This window comes from Sarcophilus harrisii, chromosome 4 (assembly GCF_902635505.1).
Source record: "Sarcophilus harrisii chromosome 4, mSarHar1.11, whole genome shotgun sequence".
Classification (NCBI taxonomy): domain Eukaryota; kingdom Metazoa; phylum Chordata; class Mammalia; order Dasyuromorphia; family Dasyuridae; genus Sarcophilus; species Sarcophilus harrisii.
The window spans coordinates 358,379,239-358,405,450 of NC_045429.1; the positions used below are offsets into that span (position 1 = coordinate 358,379,239).

Consider the following 26,212-nt stretch of genomic DNA (forward strand, 5'->3'; position numbering starts at 1 on the left):
CCACTGGCCCCTTTCTGATGAGAATGGGGATAGGGATTCAGGCATCTGGCCTCTTAGCCCTATGCCTGACTCCCCTCCTCCTGGCCCCTCCAAGAACCACAGGAATCTGGGACCCTGGTGTCCTGGCAACGTGACGCACGGCTCTGGGCGTCTGTTTTGAATTACTCGTTAAAAATAAGTTCTATAGTTAAGAAAGGGAGAGGGGCTGAAGAGGGGGGAAGGAACCTAGGTATGTTCTTTCTCCTGTCTTCTGGGCCCAACATCTGGCAATCTTGGTTCTAGTTTTTGAAGCTTGGGGACCTACTCAGCATGGAATTCAGATCCCTTGGCTCTTGTTCTCCAATGTGGATTTGGATTAAAGAATAGGGAGGGTTAGATGTTATGATGGGTAGGTGATGTAGATATCTCGGGTATCCAGACCTTTCTGAGCCACTCAACGAAATGCAGGCATCCCTTCCCCCACACCTCACTTGCTCAAATCTAAGTTGTTGAATGGGTTGCCCAGATGTGGGCAGAAGGGGAAAGGGGAGGGTGAGTCATTGGTTACCATGGTAGGGAAAGGAAAGGGAACCCTTGGGGAGGACTGGAGTGAATCACTTCTTGGGTACCAGCCAACCCCCACCTGCCTGGGACCCCTTAACTATGCCTTCTCCCAGTTCTACTATTTGGTCCTTCTTCCAGATATTCCTGACCCACCCTTTGCCCTCCCCCACAATCTTATTTTCACTATTCTGTTCTTAGCCTCTTGGAAGACGGGAAAGGAGTTAAGCCCTGAGCGGGCAGATAAGACCCAGACCAGAGGGGCATCCATCAGAGTTACAATATACACAAGGGCGCATGGGGGAGGACACCGTGATGGGCCTGGATACCCCCCCTCCATTTCATCCAAAGGCCCTACTCGCTCACTCCAAGAATTCGGTGGGCATGCTGCTGTCCCTTTAAGAATGTGGCCCCTCCCCTCTTCCCAGGCTTATTTGAGCCTTAGCCCCACAGCCCGGTGACTCAGACTCAGACTGTCCAAGAGCGCCGCGTCTACACCGGGCGGCCTACTTGCCCAAGAGGGACTAAGATCAGAAGTCGCAGAGGTTGCGCATTCAGCTCACAACCTTATCGGGCACCTGTCTCCGAGAGGAGACTCAGCTGCCCGACTTGTGTCAACCCTCTTCCCTTCCCCGTCTTCAGGTCCTTAATCTTCAGGGACCCCCTGCCCCCAGGGCGCTGCCACCCTGCCTGCCATGGATACTCCGTCGTCGCAGCGGCGTGCCACCCGGAGCGGGGCACCGGCGGGCTCCACCCCGCTGTCCCCGACTCGGATCACGCGGCTGCAGGAGAAGGAGGACTTGCAGGAACTGAACGACCGTCTGGCTGTCTACATTGATCGAGTCCGCTCTCTGGAGACGGAGAACGCGGGCCTGCGCCTCCGGATCACCGAGTCCGAGGAGGTGGTGAGCCGGGAGGTGTCCGGCATCAAGGCCGCCTACGAGGCCGAGCTCGGGGACGCCCGCAAGACCCTCGACTCGGTGGCCAAGGAGCGCGCCCGCCTGCAGCTGGAGCTGAGCAAAGTGCGGGAGGAGTTTAAGGAGCTCAAAGCCCGGTGAGTGGGCCCCGGTTGTCAGGACCTCCATACGGCCCAGGGAAGGGGGGGGGGGTATGCGTTGGGAGGGTGGGGTGGCAGCGGGGGGTGTCCGCAGTTCCCGAGGGCAAGGAAGTGGCAGGTGGCAGAGCTTGCGGGGCTGAGAGAGAGAGCATCCGGGCTTCCTTCTGGGAGGTCTTCTCAGGTAAGAGGAGAAGGAAAGAAGTTCCTGGCCCGTGCCAGAGCCCTTAACCCCCTGGACTGCTGGGTAGAGTCAAATGGCCATTACTTGTCAGTTCAGAAGAGGCTCTGAGTAGGGCAGCTTGGGGAATGGGTGCATTGGAGGGGGTGTGGGAAGGAAGTTGGAGAATGCTACCTACCAGTAGAGTCATATGTCAGGGTTCCTGGGTTTTTGCCTGAGGAACACCGGTTGAGTCCAGATGGGACTTTGCCAGGCTCCCGAAGCCCCAAGGAGAATATTGGGCAATGACCAACTGGAACTGGCATTGGCCAGTCAGGAAGTCCTAGAAGTGTTGGGGTGGTTGAAAGGGTCCTGTCAAGAATTACCCTTGCATGAATTGGCCCCACTCCGACCCTGCCCAGGCTCTGCCACCACGTGATATACTAGCCGGGCATGGGCTTCTAACCTGGCACAGTACCTAGCAGTGTTTTGTGGGGGTGGATGGGAAGTTTGGGAGACTACTGATTCTCCTTTTCCCCCTAATTTGGGGTATGGAAATGCGCTTCTCTAGCCAATGGTGTGCACAGGCACTTTTGCCCTTCTTGGACCGACTTTGTAAGCCTCCTTTGTAATAATGTGTCCTCTTCCCTAGATCTCTCCTCCCTCACTAATTTGGCTGGGTCCTTTCCTGATTTTTTTTTTTTTTTTTTTTTTTTTTTTTTTTTTTACTGGCTGAACAAAAAAAAAAAAAAAAAAAGTTTCTGTCCCCATAGTTCCCAAAGCCCTTGCCCTCTCAGAATGGGAATAGGGGAAAAAAGAAATGACTAGAGATTCCAGTCTGCTCCTGTGTCCTACCTCAGAGTGAAATTGGGAAGATATTCACCGACGGAGTCTAGCACGCTCCGATCTCTGTGACAGTTCACTCTTGAGTCGGTGGGAGTCTCTCTGTATTGTCAATTGTCTAGAGACTCCAGTCATTCTTTCTGTCTGGGATGGACACTTTCATTTTCTGTGGTCAGGTTTGTGCAACTATGTCATCTGGTTCATCCTTTTCCTCTCTGACGTTTGATCTTTGCCTTATTAAATGCTTGGAGATTGATTTTTTTTTTTTTTTGAAAATCAACCGTTGGAAATTTGCTGCCGCTCCCTTGGCCCCTCCTACTTTTCTCTACCCCACCCCACCCCACTTAAAAAAAAATTGACTTTGGGAAGGTTTGGACTTCTTATTACAAATCCTAGGGCATTTCTTTAATGCTAGTATCTGAATTTCCTAATAAGATCGGCAAATGTGCTTTAATAGACTTTCCTTGGTCATTTTCTTCCCCCCTTCCCCCATTAATCATTTTCTCTAAAATAGTTTTTTTTTTTTTAAATCTGTTCCTCTCTAAAGAATTCCCAGACTATTTCTTGTGCATTCCTACTCCTGCTCTCTCCCCCTTCCCCTTTGCTGTTATATACCATCCTGCTCTTTTCCCTGCCTTAAAACTTATTCCATACTGGGCCTGGAAGAGCCCAAGTTAGTTAAGTGTGAAAAACAGCTAAGTCTCTTTATGACCTTGTTTAAATAATTTAACCCATTTTTCCCCCTATATGATCTGATTAGTTAGGGAGTGAAGGAGGAGTGGGAGGGACTAATTAGGACAGGAAGGAGGCCAGTTGCAGTATCTTATTCATTTTCTGAGTATGATTTCTCAAGGTAAAGTAGTCAAGAAGAAATAAGTAAAAACTAGTTGAGTCTTAAATTAGTTTTACTTTTAGTTCCCTCTGGAAAGAAAAGTTTTGGCTGCTATTTTCTGCAGGAAAAACAGTGGAGTTAATAGAAAGAGCCGTCTCCGGATTGGTCATTCTTGATTCAGAAACTTGTGTTTAACTCCCTCTTTTGCAGCTGTCCCATGGTGGGTTCTGGGATGGCAGAGTGTGGGGAGGTGGGAGGTGTGTGTGTGTGGGGGGAGAGAAACAGGGGTGTATGCTATGAATGTGTTATATTTAGCCAGCTGCTTCTATATTCTCCCCCACAGATCCTGGCTTGGGGTGGGGCTGGGCTTCCGGAGAAGGCTGGGTGCCTTGGGGCAATGAGGATGAGGGTAAATTTTAAAGGAAAGTTGAAGGCGGTGGATTGGAGCGTCTGGAATAAAAGGCGCTTTCATATCTTTTTTGTCCCCTTCTACTTTACCTAGGGTGATAGAGGATTGGGAAAGCACTCTTCTCATCCTCCCTATTATACAGACAGATGTCTTAGAGTGTAGGGCAGATGTTTGGACTAAAAGGAAGTGTTTGGCCCAGAACAAGGGGTAGTAACAAAAGATAGGGAGCAAAGGCTGCTTCTATAGATCACACATCCACGCTACTAAGTGTTGGGTTAATGTTTAAAAAGACTTTAGGGCCACTCTTGGAGCAAGCCACAGAAGGGGCAATCCTTCCTAATCCTTGCCTTCAATAACACCTTTCTTTGATTAGATTCTGGATTCCAAAGTCTAAGGAACTCTTCCTATTGGTAAGTGTGCAAAGCCAAGGTCCCCATCTAAAGTATTTATGATCCCCAGACCCTTTCTTTTTTTCCACTGAATCAAGTAGGATTCATCCTCTGAGTCTATGGAAAGTAGAGTCAAAGAGGAGCTCTGGGTCTTGGATAGTCAGGATCAGTAGCTTAGGAAAATGTTAGGGGGAGACAAGGGGAATGACGGACAGCTGTATTGGTGACTCATAGTTGCTGTCTTCTTATATCTCCACCCTGTGGCTTTACAAGGGTGGTGGTGGTAGAGAGGGTGGCTAACAGATAGTTTAAAGAAAGGGAAGGGGAAGAAGAGACTGCTGGATTATTGGATCTCAGTAGCTGGTGACTAATAACTAAGAGCCCAAGTTTCCTACTTTTTGGCGAGAATGATCCCTATAAAGTTGACTTACATTCCTAAGTACTTTGACATTTACAACATGCTCTTTTGACAATGCTATGAAATAGGAAGTACAAGTATTGTTAATCACATCTGACAAATAAGGAATCTAAGATTCAAAGTGTTTTTATTTAATTAAACACTATTTGCCAGGTATTTCATCAGGTGATGGGGATACAGAGATGAAAGTGAAACAGTCCTTGCCTTCAGGTAGCTTGTACTCTACCTACAGAATAAGTAAAATTATATATACATAGAAAATACAAAATAGTTTCAGAGTGGAGGAAGGACACTAATAATGGGGTAGAGGAGAAATCAGGAAAAGTAATATAAGAAGTAGTACTTGAGCTGAGCCAAAAAGAGAGCTAAGGATTCCAAGAGGAAAGGAATGAGGAGAGACAGCATTACAGACACGGCAGACAGAGATTGGAGATAGAATTTTGTGTAGGAGAACATCAAGAATGTTGATTTAGTCTGAACATAGAGAGCTCAAAGAGAATAATGTAAAAGCAGTTCAGGAAAATGCTTTGGAATGAGATTATAAAGGGCTTCAAATAAGTAAAAGAATGTATTTCATCCTCAAGGCAACTGAGAAAGCCAATGAAGTTTCTTGAGCAGAGGAGTGACACAATCAGGACTATACTTGCCCAAGGTTGTAGATTTCATGCCTAAAACAGAACTCAAATTTGGTTCCTATGACTCCCTGTCTTATGTTCTTTCCACTATGCCACAAAGCTTTTCCACAGAGAAATCACCCCTTTTGGAACCTTCCTCTTCCCCTACCCCTTATTTTGAGAGAAAAGGATAGGAAGTAGGGGGAATGCCTTCTTCTCTTGTAGTTGTTCCTCTTGGAGGAATTCCAGAATCTAGAGTTTTAGATAGGGAAATGATTCTGAGACTACCTTGTCAAAGTCAAGCTGGAGATGGCTTACAAAATTATGAGTTGATAAAATGGAAAAGGGACAGAGACAATTTTGATGTAGAAAATCATCTCTATCATCCCTTTCCCCATTAGGGTCCTTGGGAGAGAGGAAGTCTGACTCAGCAGGGGGAGACCCTGGGCTTCTAAAAGCAGAACAGTCTCTTCCCTCCAGACATGTTCCTCATGCTCAATAATTTCCTGGATTGCCGACCCTCCCAACTACTCTTCGAACTAAGAGGCTGAGGCTCTGGTATTAAGAAGATTCTAACATTCTGTGTTATAAAAGTTGGAAAGTGCCTTAGAAAGCATAGAGTCCAACCCTCTAGTTTGACAGATGAGGACACTGAGGTCTAAAGCTGACTTCTTAGAATCACAGAATTTTAGAGTTGGAAGGGACTTCAAAAGTCATCTAGTCCATGCCATACCCAATAAGGAATCCTCACCACAACATACCCTCCAAATGATCATCTAGTCTCCATTTAAAAACCACTAATGAAGGAGATCATGCATCCTCTCAAGTCAGCCCATTCCATTTATGAAGAATTCTAATTAAGTTTTTCCTTACATCAAACCTCAAAATTTTTTTACAACCATCTATAAAATGAGGATTAATAATAACATCTATCTCACAAGGCTTTGGTGAGAATCAAATGAGATAACATACACAAAGAGCTATGAAAACCTTTCAAAAATCACAAAGAATCATGTAAAAGGTGATTATCATCATTATTATTTGCTTCTTTTGCAGTTTCTGCCTTATAGAAGCAAACTAAATAAGTTTATTCTTTGTTCCAAATGACATACTTGATGACAGCTCTTTTATCTACTCCTTGTCCTCTTCAGCCTAAAAGTCCCCATTTCTTTAACTGATATTCTTCTGGCATCCTCATTACACTCCTATGACTCACATGACCACAGAATTTTGAGTTGAAAGGGATCTTATTGGCCATCTACTTCAATCTATATATGATAAAGCTCTCCACTCTGACTCTCTCCAGGTTTTCATTGTTCTTCCTAAACTATGGCTTCTGGAACCGAGCATTATACAACAATCATAGTATGATGCAGGGATAGTACCAAGGGAACTGTTGCCTCCTTTCCCCTAGAAGTTATGTCTCTTTTACAACAGTCCAAGATCTTAAGGGACTTGTCCAAGGTCACTTAGTCAATGTAGTGTCGACCAAAAATAGAGTCCAACTCCAAGCCATTGCTTTTTTTTTTATACCACACTGTGCTCTTTGTCTTAGGTATTTAGTTAGAAGAAAGCTTTAGAGTTAGGGACTAGACGTCTCTCGACTGGAGCTATGTTATCGGTCAGAATTTTTTTTTTTCCAGATAGATTGTTTTTTCATCCCTGTGCTTGTTCCTTTGCCTCATTAACTCCAGAAGTGCTGACACCCATATCGTACCCATGCTCATAATCATTCACATTTTTATAGTACCTTGAACTTTACAGCCTTGTGAGGCAGATCATATATATATGGGGAGAGAGAGAGAGAGAGAAGGAAAGAAAGGAAGGAAGGAAGGAAGGAAGGAAGGTGAGAATCAGACTGGATCAACTTGAGATGTGAATGCTCCCTTCCCACTAAGGCAGATGGTCCACTGATTTATAACTTGTAGTATTAGAATGCTTTTTGAAGTTAAGTAACTTTCTCATGGCCATCCAGAACTAGTATCTGTCAAGAATATGGCTTAAATTTAGGTATTCTTGACCCCAAAAGCTGGTCCCTTGTTACAATATATTCTCAATAAGAAGTAGGATCCCCATTTTACAGATGAGAAAATTGAGGCTTAAGCAGATGAAGTACCTTTCTTAGAATAGCTACATTAAAAAAAGATGAGATGTTTGAATTTGGGTCTCTTGTTCTCCAAGTCCATAGTTCATCCTTTTTTTTTTTTTTTTTTTTTTTTTCTTTTTCTATACAACTTCTCACTGTTGCTCTTGGCACGATGATCAAGATTTGGGCTAAGCTACATGATAGGAGCTGGTGAAGCCACCGAGTTTGTTTCATTGAACTAGGGATTTGTGCATACATGGCAGAAATAAAGACAGATTCTTTGTATCCAGTTTTGTCTTTGGCCAGAAACCAGTCTTGAATTCTGACTTGGAAGTGATTTTTCTCTGCCTCTCTGTCTCTGGCTCCATCTTTCTTCCTCTTCTGCCCTTTAACAGAAACAAAAGCTGATTGTTCAAATCAAAATAAATTGAAAATTCAAATTGTGGAGGTGTCAGTAAACACTTTAGGGTTCCTTGATCCCTGCTCCTGATGTAAGGATTGGGGGTGACGGATTGGTCCAGATGTATCTCTGGGCCTCCCTATCCAGTACCTCAGCCTAAAGCATGGAAAGGATTTAAATTTCAAGAGAATCACAAGAAAACTCTCCCCCAGCCCCTCATTTCTAGTACTCAGATTTCTCCTAATCAGTCAGAATATTTCTTCTCCTGCCCTAGTAGGATAAGGACCCTGACCTCAATGTGCAATGTATCTGAGCATTCCTTAACTCCACCCTTACCCTCAATTCAATAGACCTCAGTGTTAGAGTCAAAGCAAGGCACAGCTGTCTGGGACAACTGGAGAGAGAAGCTGGCTTCTGGTTCAGATGCATACATCTCACAGCAGTCTTGTGCTCTGCTAGAATGTTAGAGCCAGAAGGGATCTCAGAGATCATCTAGTATGACCATCTCATCTTACAGATAAGGAAACTGAGCCCCAAAGAGGGAAAATGTTCAGGGTCACACTATTTATCAAAGTTTACTGACTCCCAAGTCTAGTGCTCTTTCTACCCAACCACAATTCCTTCTTTACTCTTTCTTACTCCTCCCCTTGTTCTGTATAGTACAGAAAGTTATTCATATTTTTATCAAGTGGTTAAATACTAAATGTCTTGCTCAAATGCTTTGTGGAGAGCTCAGATCACTTTATACTTTAGGACCTAGTCCATGATCCAAAAAGCACTATTATTAATGGATCATAAAATGAACAAATAACCCTATTAAATATAAAATTATATTAATATGAAAATATTTATATTAAATATGAATATAATAACCAAGGACATTCTTAGCAACACTTTTCTGGACAATGTGTTGTTAAAGCATTAACAATATTATTGGTTTTAAAAGAACAGTGATTCGAACTAGCTAATTACCTCGTCAGTAATTTCATATCATTGGCTTATGTGATATTTAATTGCTAAAAAGAAAGAACAGTTGGTCTTTTAAAAATTAAATATTTTATTGATACTACTGGTGCTTTTGAAAAACACCTGTCTCTTCCCTCTATCTCCTCATATCCCCTCAGGACTCTGGCAAGAAAGAAATATAGTACAATAAAACAAACCAACCCATATGCCATATTTGACAAGGAATATTCTTTCCCACAGCTATAAACCATCACTTATCTGCTAAGAGGAGGAAGTGTGCTTGCTGCCAGTTCCGAAGTTTCAAAGTCACTGCTTTACTGCTTCAACTGGAACTCTGATGTTTTTCTCCATCCTTTCTCCACTTAGGATAAGAAAAAGTGTGTAGCAGATGAAAGAGTTTATAGGGTAGACAACAGGAAGGACTTTCCAGTATCCATAGATCAGGTTCAAGGTCACCCTGCAGAGAGATGGAAGGTGACATTTTCAATAGCCAGTATTTCTTTCTTCCTTCCTCCTGTCCTGTTTGTTGGCTTCTGGCTTCTTTTTCCTCAGGCTAGGGTATGAGGTAGTTTGGAGACTTTATTAATCTCTTGGGGAAGAGGGAATATAAAGGAAGTAGGGGTACCTCCCTCTGTCTGACTGGGAGAGGAAGCTGGAATCTCTTCTCTTGGAGCCAGGCATAATTCTGGCTGGCATCCCAGGGGTGGGAGCGCTGAGTCATGGTGGGAGCTAGGAAAGAGAGAAAGAAAGCAACATCATGGGATTATAAAATTTGAGGAAGAGAAGGCTGAGGAAATAAGTACTTTTTAAAAAGCAAACTCACGCTTTCCTTCAAGGGTTGGAGGGTAGTTTCCTGGGCTTTTTTGGCAACATGACGAATCAAAACTTGGTCCTTTTGGTGTAATGAAGAGTTTGTTGAAACTCAGGAAAAGAGTTATGTGAAAATAATTCTATTGGAGAATTAGAAGAATTGGTAAGATGGATGCCTTTGGGGAATCCTTTGGCCTCATGCTTTCATGAAACAGTATATAGAAGAGAGAGAGAGACAGAGAGGGAGGCAAGGGACAACTGGTTCTCCTCGTGGTGGGGGAAGGATGGGACACTTGGGTCCCTTCTAAAGGATTGAAAGAGTAATAAGGTTTAGAAGTCCACTCTTCTTAGATTGGAAAGGAACACTTGTGTTTCCCCAGCCAAGGTTAGAATTCAGTGGGACTAGAATTCCCAAATTTTCCCCTTACTTCCATTCATGACTCTGGGGGTGGGGTTCCTGTACTCTTACTAATTAATGGGGTTATTAGCTATGATCTAGAAGATTGAAGGTTACTAATGGTTCAAGAGGGGAGGTTGAGATTGAAGTTTGGGGGAGAGGGGATTTTCTTTAGTCTCAAAAACTTGGACAGCTGCCTCCTTTATCCAATCACTGCCCTTTTTTGCCTTCTCAGTCATTTTTCCTCCCATTGGACTATTAGTTCTTTCTCTAGTCTCTACTTCCTTTTGCTTAAGGAGGCAGTGGTTCTGTGAGCTGAGGTAGAGATTATAAAGGGAATAAAAGGAAGAAAAGAAGATAAGGAATGAAGAGAAGAAACTCTTTTATCTGGAGGCTGAATTAGGAGGGCTGGAGGTTCCCAGAAATCCCTGCCATTTGCTTCCTAATGAAGGACTTTGGCATTTTGGCTCTTGGCCTCTGTACAATGCCACGTTGATACACCCAGCAGCTGTGACTCAGCCCCATGGCTCCCTGCCAGTCCCTAGCTCTTCTGTTCTCCAGTTGTGTCTGAACATGTAAATAGTCCTCCCCTTCCCCGAACACACAAAACCCATCTTCCCTCCCTGGCATCTAGTCGTGGCTAGCTTAGGGGAGGGGGGCAGCAGGAGAACAGCTGGGAGCCTGGTGTCTCTGGATGGAGATCTGAGGGGCCTCACGCCTTGGGCGTGTTGGCAAGTATCACACTGAGTGTGCAAAGGGATTGCCACACCTCATGCATGCTTATGGAAGTCCTTGGGGACGCCTGGGGTGTGTTCTGTACCTATGTTCCATATATTTGGAATTAGGAGGTAGGGTAGTGTTTGTGTGTGTGTGGTATGGAACACTATATTTGGGGGGGGGGGGCAATGAAAGGTAGGTGTCCTTAATGGCCTTGTACCATGGCTATTTCCTCTGGCCAGGAGAAAGGTCAGGATAATATAAAATCACAGAGATATGGAATGTTAAATCGAAAATGGACTTGAGGTCCCTAACTTGATGATGAAATTAAGTCCCAAGTGGGTAAAAGGATTTCTTTATCATCTTTTGATCAGTAACGATTAAACAGGGATTCAGATTTCTGTCTTTCTGCTAAGCCATGTTGTCTCTGAGATCTTGGACCCCCTATGTCTGCTTACCTACCTATCTCCCCCATTTTCCAGACTTTTTTTTTTTTCCATCAAGAAAAGATCCTGGATACCTAGAGTGAGAGAATGCATAGGGAGGGGGGCGCAGATGAGGAGAGCAGAGGACCCAGGTGTCCTTGGATTCCACATCCTGCCCACCTGAAAGTGGTTTCGGAGCCACAGACCACTCAGGAAACCAGGTGGCGGTTTATTTTGAGGAGCTGAGAATCCATAAACCCTGAAACTTTAGTACATGGTGAAGAAGATTGAATATAGGCGCGTGCTTCCCTTAGTCTCTCTGTGTCTTTCCATAATGTGTGTGATTCTGTTGCTCTCTCTTCCTTCCTCACTGTCTCCCCACGTTTCTGTCTTCCACTGTTGTCTTTCTGTGTGACATTTGTCTCTCTGAGTCTTTTGCTATTTCTGTCTGGTGCTCTCACCCATGGGATATGTGTGTGTGTATGAGAGAGAGAGAGTGTGAATCAAGTATTTTACAAAATGCTTAAACTCTCTTGACCTCAGTTTCCCCTTGTGTAAAAACGAGGTGGTTCCTTTGTAGGAGCATTAGGTCCTCTTCTAGATGTGATATTCTGTAAGCTCTCTGTGTGTAGGGTTGGGAGAGGATGGGGTGTGTGTGTGTGTGTGTGTGTGTGTGTGTGTGTGTGTGTGTGAAGGGGGAGCAAGGCTAATATATCATATTGCCTTGGTAATGAATAAGCTTTACGATCTGGTTTGGAGAAGAGGGGGAGGGGAAAAACAACAACAAATAATTAACAGGGATGAGACACCCAGGGAAAAGAATAATTAAGTGCTAAATAATAAACAGTTATGACAAAGAAGATCCAGTGCCATGTTAATACAGTACTTCAGGTTTACAGAACAGTTTCCTAACAACAGCCTTGTGAAGAAAGTGTTGCAAGTCTCATTATCTGATTTTACAGATGAGGAAACCGGCCCACAGAGGGAAAAGGACTTGGCTGTAGTCATACATCTACCAAGTATCAGAGCTGAAGTTCCTCAAGTCCAGCTCTTTTTTAGAGAGGGGAGAAGAAGAGGGGTGGCTGGGGAGAGAGGGGGTAGGGAAGGGAGAATTCAGTGACATCTGTGATGGAGGCACTTTGTGCAACTCAAAATAATCAATCAGTAAATATTTATTTTGTGTCTGCCGTGTGCTAAAGCCTTGGGCTAAGTGCTGGAGATACAAAAAGAGACAAAAGATGGTCCCTGAATTCAAGAAGAGTTTACAATCTAATAAATGTGGTTCCCGGTGGTTGTTCTTAGTCTGAGGGAAGGCTTCGTGGAGGAAGTGGCCATATGGTCGGTACAGAAGGGACAGCCAGCAGAAGGATGGAAGCACGTACTCCAGGAAGAAGGAACAGCAGGAGCAAGGGTTCTGAAGGGAAAATTAGGTCTGGGAGCATGCGGTGTGGGTGTGGTGGGGGAGGGGATGGACAGGCTCAGTGCTGTCCCCACCCTGTCTTGAAATCTCATGCTGTCTAGTTTGGGAACATGTGTGTGTGTGTGTGTGTGTGTGTGTGTGTGTGTGTGTGTGTGTCTCCCCTGCATAGCTGTTCCATTGCTCATCCACCAGCCCTTTCTGGAGCTCCTCCCTCCCTCCCTCCCTCTGTCTGTCTGTCCTCGACTTTCTCTTTGTTAGTCCCAGCCTAGGCAGCCTTACTCCTCCTGTCCTCCCTCCCCTCTTCCTGGCTCCACCCCAGCCTAGTGGAGGAAATGGGGGCCTCTCCCTCCCTAGTCCAGGCCCCACCAAACACTCCCAGCCAGCAAGCCGGGCTTCAATAGCTCCCTCCCCCCCAGCCCTGGCCCTTGTTTCCATATGTGGCTGTAGGAGCCAGGCTGGGTCTGGGTGACTCAGCGGGCGGGTCAGAGGCTGGCCCTGGGCCTGGCCCGGCCCCTCAGCCTTCCCTGGCTCCAAGCCCTCCTCTCAGCATAGCTGCAGCCCCCGCATCTCCTCCTTTTCCCTGGCTGGCAGCCGGCACTAGGCCTGAGGTTTCAGGCCTAGGTACTTAGGATTCTCTCTTCACTCTAGATCCATCCCCCATCCCATCCTGGCTTTGGCCTCTCCTTCTATTCATTTCCTTCTCCTGAAGGGGGCTTCTTTCTACTCCTTACTCAAAACTCTCTGGGTCACCCAGTTTCTTCCCTCCTACCCACCCCCTTATTTCCAACTTAGGGGGTTTCTGCTAAATCCTACCTTTTCTTCTTGCCCAACACCCTCCTTCCCCCATCTCTTCCCTTGGAATGGGATCTGTTAAGGTTTATTTAGCAAGGGATTATTTGTGCTCTGAGATCTCAGCGGATAAGACAAAGGGGAGTTAGGTCGTGGTCCTTTCTCTGAGGTGTGGGGTCTGGAACAGGACATGGGCAGAACCAGGGTTTCCCCTGTGGGCACTAGAGGATTTCCCTTGACCGGGTATTGTCTGAATGGGGATGAGTCACCTGAGGAACCCCTGGCTCCCACCCTTTCCAGTCCTCTTGCCCAGGCATAAATAAAAGAAGTGGATACATGCCCACCAAACCCCTGTTGGCTATCCCTCCTGGCCTCTGGCCCACATCCTGGCATGCAAATGTCCATCTTGAGTATAAGCACAAGCATTGGATGATACTGTTTAGAAGTAGAACAGATCACTGCACCGACTCCCTAACTGTACAGGTAAGGAAACTGAGGCACAATGCTCTCAAATTGGGCTCTTTACCCAGCAGTTTGGGTTTCTCCTAATACCCACAGGCCTTTGGGTACTAGCTATTTTTGAAGGACCTCTCCCCTATAACTTTTTCAAAAGAATTCCCTTCAGTTTCCTAAGGTGGAACCTCTCAAGAAATGTATTAAATTTAGAGATTTGTTTTTGGGTCCTGGAACAAAGAGGAAACTTGGGAAAGAAGGTTCTTTTGAGAGGGTGAGGTTGGGGGGGGGGGGGAGATCCACGCCACTCAGATGCCATCTGTGGCTTCCCAGGCTCTGAGTCATGTGGTCCTGGGAGGTGGTGGCTTTCTCCCAAGGGATGGGGGAACCCCACTAGCCTGGCTAAGGAAACCACAGAAGCCTCAGCTCCTCTCCCTCTGCTAGTGGCTTCCCTAGTCTGAGGGGTGTAACGAAGCCAGTCCTCTGCTCTGTTGGTCTTTCTTACCATACTCGAATCTCTTTCCCTCTTAAATTAAAAACTAAGGCTTCCCCCAACCAAGAAAGGAAAGGAAACCCCTCATTCATTTTTCTCAGAAGTATCATGATTTAGGAACATTAGTGGAACAGATTATAACTGGACTTAAGGAAAGATTTCCCACCTAGGGCATTGGTGAGAATTCTCCATTTTAGCCTCCCTTTAGTGTTAAGAACTCATCTGTTCTGAAAGTATTTGAGAAAAATTATGGAAAAGATAGAGAAAAAAATGACCTAGATGGATTACATCTCCGATTCTTCGTTTCTTCCTCTGTCAAATGGTGATAAGGATCACTAGATTATTTCTAACATTTCATAAATCTAGGATCTTAAACCCCCATAGGAAGATACTGACTCATCAGGAACCTGAGGGAGCCCAGCCCGCTGAGATCACCTTGTTCCCTTCCCTGCTTTTCCCAGGATGGTGGAGTTTTCTCAGGTCACCTTTACTTGTGTAGGAGCAGGGATGGCTCCCTATTTGCTTGCTTGCTTTTACTAGGCCCTGTCTCAGGAAGGCCTTCTTACTGGTTAACCTTAAATCCAAACTATTATATCTGGGACATTTCAGTGCCTCTGGGCCTGAGGGCCCATGGAAAAGCGAAGTTCCTGTAGCTTTAGAGTCAGACGAGGATTCTCTGCTCTATCGCTTTACGGCTGGTTTTCCCCTTTTCTTTTCCTCCTCCTCCACTACTCCAGCTGCTTCAACTTCGGAAAAGTTCTGAAGTCATGGAAAGTTGGAGCTGTACTCCCAGCCAGAGGCTGGACGGGATGGCGGCCAAAAACAGAGCTGGATTTTGATTTTATTTTTAGCTTTTCAGACTGAGATGAGGACGGGAGAAATCGGTCCTTTTTGTAAATGGAATAAGTGTTGTATGAGGCACCTCATCCTGGATTGGGGAGCAGGGAGGTTGGAGGTACATACAGTAACACTTCACAGCAGATACCCAGAATGCAAAAACTCAAAAAGTGGCAAACCCCTCCTTGCCAAGGTCATCATGTCCCTTTCCCTGAGCCAATCAGATCTAGTTAGGATAGGGTGACTTCTTATCTCAATAATTCTCAGAGTGGTGAGAGAAGAAATATGTCTGTTTCAATCTCATGCCCTCCCCTAACTTCTAACCTCCATCTGTCTTGCTATAGTGAAAATTTAAATTATTCTTAGGGCTTTCATACTAGAAGCATAAATGAAAATGTGACTTGTCTCCATTAGGGGTGGAGAGTACAGTTATTTTATTTTTTTTTATTTTCTGGTATCCATTGCTGTGGTCTTGTGCTTCAAATTGTAGATAGCACTAGAGGAAAGGGATGGTAACTGATAAGTTCTTTATTAACTCTTTCTCTCTACATCCTAAGGGTGTCCTAATATACACAGGATGGTAGAAATTAGAGCTAAAAGTAACTTGAAAGATAATTCAGTCTAACACATTCACTTTACAGATCGGGAAATTAAATTCTAGGATGTCTCCTTTCCTTGTCCAAAGTCACCCAGGTCCTAAATAGAGCCATGATTCAAAAGTTATATAAATGAATAAGACACTGGGTTTAGAATCAGCAAAATGTGAGCTCAAATCCTACCCCAGATTCAAGCTCCATGACCCTTCTCAGAACCTCAGTTTACTCATCTGAAAAATGAAAGGGTTGGACTGCATAGTCTCTAAGGTCCTATCTATCTTGAATTCTTGAATTTTATGACTTCAAAACTACTAAACATGTACTGCGTTTCTGTACAACAACAGGGCCTCGTTCTCCCCTCTTCTCTCTCCTCCTCTAGGATCCATTGGATCTCAGAGTCTGGATTCCAAGAGTTTGTTTAATAAGAAGAAAGAGCCCTTCTAACTACTTCTCCATCTATATGAAATAGCTAGTGTCTCCAAGGTGGGGTAGTTGAAGGGTGATTCCTGCCATCCCTAGATTTGTTTTGGATTGGGTTCTAAAAAGTTTTCAAGGGAAGCTGAGGGGCCAGCACCCACACATGCCCAGTTGCCTCAGAGCCAACATGTAGGTACTGAGGTCCCTCATTTGTAAAAAGGATGGGTAGAATTCTGGAATACGATGGAACCTTCCTCACTCCCACCCCAAGAGAACTGGTTGATGGGGAAGAAGAATTTAGCCATTTTTTCATTAGCCAAGAGCAGAGAAAGGGAGAACCTTCTGGCTTTGTTTCCCAAAGTTTCACTGGGTGTGGATTCCAGTCAGATTTCCTTTTCCCAAAAGATGTTTTCCCATCTCCCTTTGGTTGTCTCTTCTGCACTGAGAAAGGGGGCAGGGGAGGAGGGAATCCCAAACTTGATGGCTGTAGCAGCCACCTAAAAGCCTCTTGGAAACAGGCATGGAAATAACTTGAGAGCCATGGTGGCTGGGTTCCGATGTGGGTGGTTAAGTTGAGGGAGGGAGGGAGGGAGGGAGGAAGGCTGGATTGAAAGGAGGTGGGTTGGGCCTAAAGAAGAGAAAGTTAAGGCCCTGTGTGGGAGGGTGGGGAACAAAGGTACCCCTGTTTCTGAGAGGGAGAATGGAAGGAGGGGGGAATCAGTTCAAATCATGGGACCCAGGCTCTCCCTTCAACCCTCAGGCACGTTCCTGGCCCCTGAGTCATGGGAGAGGTGGAATGTTTCATGGGACCTGGGTGATCTTGGCTTTGCCCTGGAGTTTGGGTTTGGGGGAAGGGACGCTGGCAGCATCCTAACCCTTTGTTGTAGGTAGGAACCAAATAATGGAGCAGCCAATGGCACCCTCTGCTGGTTCTTGTGGAAAGGCGAAAGACAGCTGCTGTCTCGTGCCGATTTAAAGGGGACAGGTGTGATAACGTAGAATGTTTTGATAGACCTGAAGAAGACCTTTGCAGATAGCTGCAAGGTTTCATTTTGCAAAATGAGAAATCTGAGCCAGAGAAGTTAGCTGATTTGTCCCCAATCAGCACAGCTAATAGATAAGTGGTCACGTGAAACATTTCGTGGCATGCTGGTTTTTCCCGCTTTGTCAGGAGCCCCAATGAGCCCCGTTCACTTGGTCTGTCCAATGCTTTCTTATACCTTCTCTTCTCTTTTCTCTCCAGCAATGCTAAGAAGGAGGGGGATCTGCTGTCAGCCCAGGCGCGCCTCAAGGACCTGGAGGCACTGCTTAACTCCAAGGAGGCAGCTCTGAGTACCGCCTTGAGTGAGAAACGGACTCTGGATGGGGAGGTGCATGAACTCCGGGGCCAGGTGGCCAAGGTAAGACCGTCTCCATCTGTAGGTTCTACAAGTGGTTACAGTCCACACACTTCTTCTTGCTTCCAAACACTGTTCCTTTTTTTTAAATTATTATTTTTTTTATTTCCATTCTTCCTCCTTTCTCCAACTCAGGCAAGCTTACTTTAGACTTAATGCCTTCAGGAAGTTCCCAATCTGAGATATAGACAAGAATAATCACCTCTAATAATCTTACCTCTGTCACATCATGAAGGAAAAGATGAGGTGTGAATATTTCCAAGTATATCTTCTTGATCTGACTGAATTTAAAGTTCTTTCAGGTCAGAATAATGTCTTACACTTCTCTGGGGCATGTTGAGCTCTCATGAACTACTTGAATTGAAGTAAAAAAATCTGTAATTTATTTCAATTTACCTTTGGAATAGTCTGTGCTGTCTCATTTTGACCTCCTTGTTTCTACAGTGCAGGAATCGTGTGTTTCTAAGGAATACACAAAAATCATAATTGGGAGTTGAATATTTACTATTAATTATACTGTGTGCTGGAGACACAGAGTAATTGTCTTAATGACAACTTGTATTTATATAATATGCTTTATTTTCCAAAGCACTTTCCTATCTATAATCTCTTTTTATCCTCATATTACAAGCTAAGGAAACTGGCCCAGAAAAGTTCAACAAGAAACCCAAGCTCTTCTTAGTGCTGCCTCTGATTCAGCATTCTCCTGCGCCTATGACACAAATTCTTTTCTGAGGCAAAGACTTGACTGAGCAAATTATTATCCCATTGTAGCCCTAACTAATGTTAGATGCATTCCCAACTCTTACTAAACACTAGAATAAGAATCACTTCCATTGAGGTTAGGAAGTGTTCTTAAAAAAGAAGCTAGAAGTAAGCTTCTCCTTTCAGAGAGATGATAAGACTCATTACAGAAGATTTTTTTTAAAAAAATATGACCAGTTCAGGTATACTTATTGTGTATCTAATTTATATTTTAATATATTTAACATCTACTGGTCATCCTGCCATCTAGGGGAGGGGGTGTGGGGGGGGGGGTAAGAGGTGAAAAATTGGAACAAGAGGTTTGGCAATTGTTAATGCTGTAAAGTTACCCATGTATATATCCTGTAAATAAAAGGCTATTAAAAAAAAATATGACCAGTTTGGGAATTTTTTTGCTTGACTTCATTTTGTTACATTTTCCCCCCTTTCCTCCAATGGGAAAAGTAGAAAGGAAGAAAAAAAAGAATATCATTGACTGAAGAAATGTTTTTAAATTTTTCTTAAACAACAAAAAAAAAACCTAAGGGAAGGAGTCAATAGAATCTAAAGAATTCTCTTATCTCTTTCTGCTGTCTGCTCCTGGCCCTACCACACAGTAGTGAGGTGACGTTGGATAGACATGTATTTAAGTCCCATTTTGCCAGAGAAAGAGATAGGCAGGTCATGGAGTACAGGGGAAAGGATATTGGATTGGGAATATAGGAGACCCGGCTTTTAGCTCTGGCTCTGTCCTCTCAGCCTCAGTTTGCTTATCTATGACACTATTTTCCTCCTAAATACTAGAGCTCTTCCTCAGAAGCTACCCTTGTATTTAACTATTTGTATATATTTGTATTTTCACACTATGTATGGATATGTATGTTTTTACATATTTGTCTCTAGTAATACATGTAAGCTCTTTTTGAGTAGGGATTATTTCATTATTCATGCTTATATCCCCAGTGTTTAAAAAACATAATAGGTGCTTACTTGATTATTGATTGATTTTGATTCATTTTTAAAAAGTTTTGATAACTATTTCAAAATAACTAGTTTCTTTTGACTTCTCTGTATTTTATTTTAGGCTAATTAGTTTCTAAGTATTCTAATTATTGCCTATTGCAATTGCTTCTGTATTTTATTTTAGGCATTTATGAGAAGGGATCTCTAGCCTTCATGAAACTGCTGAAGGGATCCAGGAAAAAAAAGAGAATAAGAACCTCTGATCTAGTTGAGTTCTTTCTAAACTAAAGTTGTTTCTAAAGATTTATGACACTTCCTTCTCTTCCTTTCTCCCTCTCCCCACAGCTAGAGGCAGCTCTGAGTGAAGCGAAGAAGCAACTTCAGGATGAGATGCTAAGGAGGGTGGATGCTGAGAACCGGCTGCAGACACTAAAGGAGGAGCTGGACTTCCAGAAGAACATCTATAGCGAGGTAGGGGGCCCAAAGCCCCAGAGGTGCAGAATAACAAGGGTTGCCTCGCTCATAGGGACTCCCAGTTAGTTAACCAGAAGGCACAGGCTGAGAACCTGACTGCTTGGGTCAACAGGAAACCTTGCTTGCTGGCAGGGGTTGAGGGTAGGGAGGTGGAACACCTGGAGCAGGGCCACCACTGAGGTGTAAGAAGGGCACCTGATACTTAGACTCCTGTGGTTGTGTGCCTGCCTGGCACTGACTCTGATCCTGCCCGCTGGCTTCCCTCCAACCTCTAGGAACTTCGTGAAACCAAGCGTCGCCATGAGACTCGCTTGGTGGAGATTGACAGTGGGAAGCAGCGGGAGTTTGAGAACAAGTTAGCTGATGCTCTGCAGGACCTTCGGGCTCAACATGAGGAACAAGTGGAACAATATAAGAAAGAGCTGGAAAAAACCTATTCTGCCAAGGTAACCCTCCTTCCTTTGGGCTCTTGTGGGTTTCCTCACTCCTGTCTTTTAAGCATGGAAGTGGAGAGGGGGACTGGCCAGTGAGTGGTCTGCTATCCACCTGACAACAGCTTTCCTATCCTTTCATCCCGCCATGCCTCTGTAGCACTAACTTAATGGCTTTTCTCACATTCTCTCACTCTTCTTCCTCTTCCCCCAGCTGGACAATGCCAGACAGTCTGCCGAGAGGAATAGCAACATGGTGGGGGCTGCCCACGAGGAACTGCAGCAGTCACGCATCCGCATTGATAGCCTTTCTGCCCAGCTCAGCCAGCTCCAGAAGCAGGTATTACCCTGCCCTGCCCCAGGCTAGGAATGGCAGTTGAGAGGTGCCAATGGCAGGGAGGAAAGATTGCCCCCTGGAACTGTCAGGATAAAACAGTGAGAAGGGGGAGGAAGGAGAGGGATTCTTTACGAGCCTCCAAGTGGATAGACATAGAATACGATTAGACAAGAGTAGCCTATGTATGGGAACAGGACTAAACGCCTGTTCTGGGAGTATAACGGGGGCTTCTGAATGGAGATCTCATTATTTTTTTGTAAGCAGCAGGAGAGCAGGGTATTTTGAGAGCAGCAGAGATCAGTTCATTTTCTGCCTGAACCACTTAGTTCCCTAAAGGTGTATGGAATGTAATTGAAATTGTTAGACCTCATGAAATATTTTCTGACATATTGAGGTCAGTCTGCCTGTTGGGATTAGTTAGAATTCCTAGAGATCCCAAAGACTGACCCTTCACCATAAAGGGGAACATAATGGATTCCTGATATCTCTTCATTTTGTCACTGGGATCTTAGATCTCTGTTGAACTCAATTAGATCCTGAAAGGTCTCTCTTCACCAAATAGCTGTCTGCCAAGGAAGCAAAGCTGCGGGATCTGGAGGATGCTTTGGCCCGGGAGCGGGATACAAGCCGGCGGCTGCTGGCTGAGAAGGAGCGAGAGATGGCAGAGATGCGGGCAAGAATGCAGCAACAGCTGGATGAGTACCAGGAGCTTCTGGATATCAAGCTGGCCCTGGACATGGAAATCCATGCCTATCGTAAACTCCTGGAAGGAGAGGAGGAGAGGTGAGGGGGAGGATGGCTTATGGGCAGACACAAGGCCAAGATTCCCAGCCGGAGCCTCGAGCTCTTATGTGTCCATCTTCTCTCTCCTGTCGACCTTCCCCTATGCAGGCTGAGGCTGTCCCCCAGCCCCACATCCCAGCGGAGCAGGGGCCGGACCTCCTCTCACTCATCCCACACCCAAAGTGGGGGTAGCGCCACCAAGAAGCGAAAGCTGGAGACCAGCGAGAGCCGCAGCAGCTTCTCCCAGCATGCCCGCACCAGCGGTCGAGTGGCCGTGGAGGAGGTAGACGAAGAGGGCAAGTTCGTGAGGCTGCGCAACAAGTCCAATGAGGTCCGTGGGGAACGGGGCAAAGGGGTGGGATGGAGCTTGGACATCTTGTGCGTGCTTTCCCAAGGGACCTTGCCACTTGCGGAGCCTGGTTCCCCACCTCCTATAGCTCTGGGGCCTGGAGAGAGGATATAAACAATGGGGGTGACTTCACACACTTTAAAAGAGGAAAGAGTGGGGTTAGGGATTCAGGAAGTAGAGCTGGCTTCCCTTCTCCCTTCTCTTCTGGTTTACTCTGCCTTCTTTCTCTTTCTCCTCTGACTCTTTCTCTCTCCATCCCCACCTCTTCTTTTCTTCCAGGACCAATCTATGGGCAACTGGCAGATCAAGCGCCAGAATGGAGATGAGCCTCTGCTGAGTTATCGCTTTCCCCCTAAATTCACTCTCAAGGCTGGGCAGGTGGTGACGGTGAGTGGGTGCCCTAGATACTTAGGTGGCTTTCTTTTGGAAGCCTTGGAGAGAGATGGGGGTTCTGGTGCAGTATATGGGGAATCAGTTGTGAACTTTGTCCTCCTTCCCTTTTCAGATCTGGGCCTCAGGGGCAGGAGCCACCCATAGCCCTCCCACTGATATGGTGTGGAAGGCTCAGAGTTCTTGGGGTTGTGGAAACAGCCTGCGTACGGCACTCATCAGTGCCACAGGAGAGGTGAGGTCCTAACTCTGAGGTCTGCCCCCCAGCCTCATTATATGTGTACCAACACCCATTCCTCTCCCACACATACACAGATCCCCTTCACAAAATACACCCTCCTCACAATATTCTCCTTTTCTCTCTTATTTTCTTTCTTCTCCCTCCCTCTGTCTCTTCTGCCCTTTCTCCTTCCCTCTCTCTCCATTTCTTTCTCCCATCTCTCCCCTTCTCCCTCCCTTTTTTTCTCCCCCTTTTCTCCTCCCTTTCTCCTTCCCTATCTCTCTCCCTTTTCTTTTCTATTGTACCAGATTGCCCCCTGGTGGTGAATTTTCCTCTCCTTCATTGACTGAGACTTTTTTTTCTCTCAACCCTTATCTTTTTTCTATTGTCGTGTTTTCATTTAGAAGATTACCTCTTAGAGGGTCAGTAAGTCAGTAAATTACACATTTATTAAGTGCCTACAATGTGCCAGGCACTGGGATAAGCGCTGGGGATCCAAAAAAAGACAACAGACAGTCCCTGCTCTGGAACTCGAAAGTTTACAATCTAATGAAGGAAATGATTAGCAGATTACAAGGCACAAAGTTGATCCCAACAGGCTCAACAGGAAACAATCACCAGACGGACAGTACTAGAATTATGAGAGTCCTTGAGAGGTGGAATCTCACAACTATAGGAGAGGCACAAGTCAGACCACAGAAAGAATTACTGGGCAGGAACAGTAGAATTCACCAATTTTGGAAAAGAGATCAGAGAGGGACAATAACATAGAGACAGGAAATCTGTGCTTTCTTATATAAGGAATTACTAGAGCACTTTGTCTAGACTCTTTCTTTGCCCCAATAGTCTGCCTTCTAGCATACTTATATACATTTTGTATAGCCCTCCTTGCTCCTTGAGAGAGCAAGGATTTACTTATATTTTATTTGGTTGCTTACATTTGATACTCTGTGACCCATTTGGGGTATTCTTGGCGAAGATAATGGAATGATTTGCTATTTCCTTCTCCAGCCCATTTTTTAGATGAGGAAACTGAGACAAACAAGGTAAAGTAAACTGTCCAAGGTTACACAGTTAATAAGTGTCTGCAGGCAGATCAAAATTGAGGAAGATGATTTTCTGATCCTATACATGACACACTCTCTGTTTGTCTGTCTCTCTATATATACACACATACATACGCACATATATCCACGTTTTATAAATATAAAAATATATAACTGTATGTACATATATACATATATAGTATGTTTTACAGGTGTGTACATATATTTGCATAAATACATATTTGCTGATATACAGTAGGTGATTAACAAACATGTATTGAATGAAGCTGAAATTAAAAAAGAGTTCTTACAGAGATTAGTATACATATATGTAGTTTTCCAATAGTTACATATAGCATACATATATGTTATATATGATATTCAGTAGATGATTAATAAATTGTGCTGAATGAAACTGAAATAAGCAAGGGTTCTTATGAGAGCAGATTGGGGGAGGGAAGATGACAAAAAGTGATTGAAGTGTTCGAGGGAAGAGATGGTATACCAAATTTTGAAAAGAAATAAGGATTCTTTGGAGGGCAGAGCAAAGTGAATCTGATGTTAAATCACATGAGAAGGGTCATGCTCCCTTTCCCTGACCTCATCCCCATTCTGTCTCCCTTTACCAGGAGGTGGCCATGCGTAAGCTGGTCCGCACGGTGACTGTCAATGATGATGATGAGGACGAGGATGGAGAGGTCATGCTCCATCATCACCATGTGAGTGGCAGCCGCCGCTGAGCCAAGTGGACAGGTGGCCCTCAGCCTAGGCACCCTGTCCAACCCACAAGGGTGCTCTTACTCCCTGCCAATCCTTTCCTTGGGCCTTTCCATGCCAAGTACATTCTCATTAAAGAGTTTTTTTTGTATAACCTCACACAGCTGCTCTGGCCTTTCTTCTCTTCCTCCCTCATGCCTCGAACCTGGGACTCAGGTGTCTGAGTGGCCTAGAGAGGGAGGGAGGGAGGGAGGGAGGGAGGACATCTTGGTAATCATGTAGGGTTCCCAGAGGAGGGGAAGCAAGGTAGTGGGCAAGATCTGGATTTTCCTCAGGTCGGGCTACAAAGAACAAGAGAAGAGCAATAGGAAGCCCCTGACTCAGTCCTTGTGTCTTCTATTTCATCCCTTGTTTCTCATCCTTTTTGCAAATTAGAGTAACTGAGGCAAAGCCAGATTGGCTCCTCCCTAAGAGGAGGACCTTCTTCTGAAGGCAGTTCCTCTGCCTCCCTGGTTTGCTTCATCTTCCCATGCTCTGCTAGCTAGTCTTTTTAGGAAACAACTATCTTTACCTTTTTTAGCCTCATGGCTGAAAACCTAGGGACTTTGGGCTGATTGCTCTCCGTCCCAGACTCACCCCATCCCGCCTGAGTCTTGTCTCCCTCCCCAGGGTGCCCACTGCAGCAGCTCGGGGGACCCAGCCGAGTACAACCTTCGTTCTCGCACGGTGTTGTGTGGGACCTGTGGGCAGCCAGCTGACAAGTCCGGGAGTGCTGCCGGGGCCGGGGCTGGTGGCTCTGTCTCCTCTGCTTCCTCAGCCTCCAGTGTGACTGTTACTCGAAGCTACCGAAGTGTTGGGGGCACTGGGGGCAGCAGCTTTGGGGACAGCCTGGTTACCCGATCCTACCTCCTAGGGAACTCCCGCCCTAGAGCTCAGGTGAGTCATCTCCCTTCCTTCTTCCTTCCTTCCCCACCTTTCATATTCCTGGATATCTGGGGGAGAGGCCTTATGAAAGCTTCTGTATAGCTCGGGGGTCAATATAGAACTTTCATCTCCAAGGGATGGAGGTGAGTGGGTAAGAGTTAACATGTTCCAGTTTGGAAGGGGACTAGGCAGAGAAGGTGCTTATGAGTCTATTCACCCTTCCTTTTTTCTTTTCTCTCCTAGGCTCCCCAGAACTGCAGCATCATGTAACCTGGAACCTTATATGGGGAGAGCCCAGCAGCTCTGTCTGCTCCCTCTTCCCACTTCATGCCAATTTTTTATCCCCCTCCTCCTTTCCTGGAGGGAGAGTCTGAAGCCAAAAAAACCCCCAAAACAAAACAAAAATCAAAACCCCTAATCCTGTTATGGTTTTTGTCCTCCTTTCTGCTCCCCCTTCCTGTGTTTTGTGTTTTTTTTCTAAGAGAAGTTATTTTCTACAGTGGTTTTATACTGAAAAAAAAAAAACCCAAAAACACAAGCGCAAAAAAAAAGAAAAAAAAAGAAGAAAAAAGAAAAACAAAAGGAAAAAAGTCCCCTCTTTCCACATAGTGATTTATCCCCTTTTTCCCTTTCCCTTTCCTCTAAACCCCAAACCCTATATTTTAAGCCAAAGAGGGTTTCCTGTAGGGGCCAAGGGGGGAGAGGTGCTTTTTAAGGGAGTCTAGTTTTTGCTTTCTAGCTTTTGCTGCCTGCTTCTGTTTCCAATTTCCTCTTCCCCTCACATAACCGGGAACCCTCTTGAATAGTGCCTGATCTGCAGGTGGAAAAATTCACCTGCCCAGCAAGGATCTTTTCCTTGCTCTCCCCTGGGGTGGCCAGCATGATGGGAGAAAGGACACTTGGGTCATTCCCCTTGCTGAGGCTTTTCTGTTCCCTCAAGGGCTAATTCCTGCCTCCTTCCTTCTGCTCGCCCCCAGCTACAGTGCCTTTACCTGCATTTTATTTAGACAAGAGATGGGAATGTGGGGAGAGGGGATTGGAGGGGAGGTGCTGAGTTTGAGTCTCTGCTCTCCACCTGCTTTGCTTTTAGGATTGGTGGGCTCCATTATGTCACTGAAGGTTGATGAAGGGAGAGGAAGAGAGTGAGGGACGAGCTGGGAAAATAACCTATCTGGATCCTAGCTCCCTACCCCTCCAAAGAAAAGGGAATACGTGGAGGTGGAGTAAGGTGGAAGAGTAGGTTTTTCAGGTGGTTTTTGGCAAACACTAAGGAGCCCCTTGTCCCAAACCCCCCAATCCATCTGCTTTCTCCTCTCCTATTTCCCTTTCTCCCCTCCAACCCCAAGAACTTAATACACTAGACTTTTCTGTT

At 45.3% G+C, this 26,212-nt stretch overlaps 1 protein-coding gene across 1 annotated transcript; it reads left to right on the top strand.

Moving 5' to 3' along the window:
- The first annotated feature begins 994 nt into the window (after window positions 1-994).
- LMNA (lamin A/C) lies at window positions 995-26,212 on the top strand. The gene is made up of 12 exons (XM_031966751.1): window positions 995-1,594; window positions 17,309-17,465; window positions 19,515-19,640; window positions 19,919-20,089; window positions 20,289-20,414; window positions 20,974-21,194; window positions 21,303-21,525; window positions 21,823-21,930; window positions 22,049-22,168; window positions 23,829-23,918; window positions 24,586-24,852; window positions 25,084-26,212. The coding sequence occupies exons 1-12, from the start codon at window positions 1,236-1,238 to the stop codon at window positions 25,108-25,110; spliced, it is 1,995 nt and encodes a 664-aa protein (XP_031822611.1). The 5' UTR covers window positions 995-1,235; the 3' UTR covers window positions 25,111-26,212.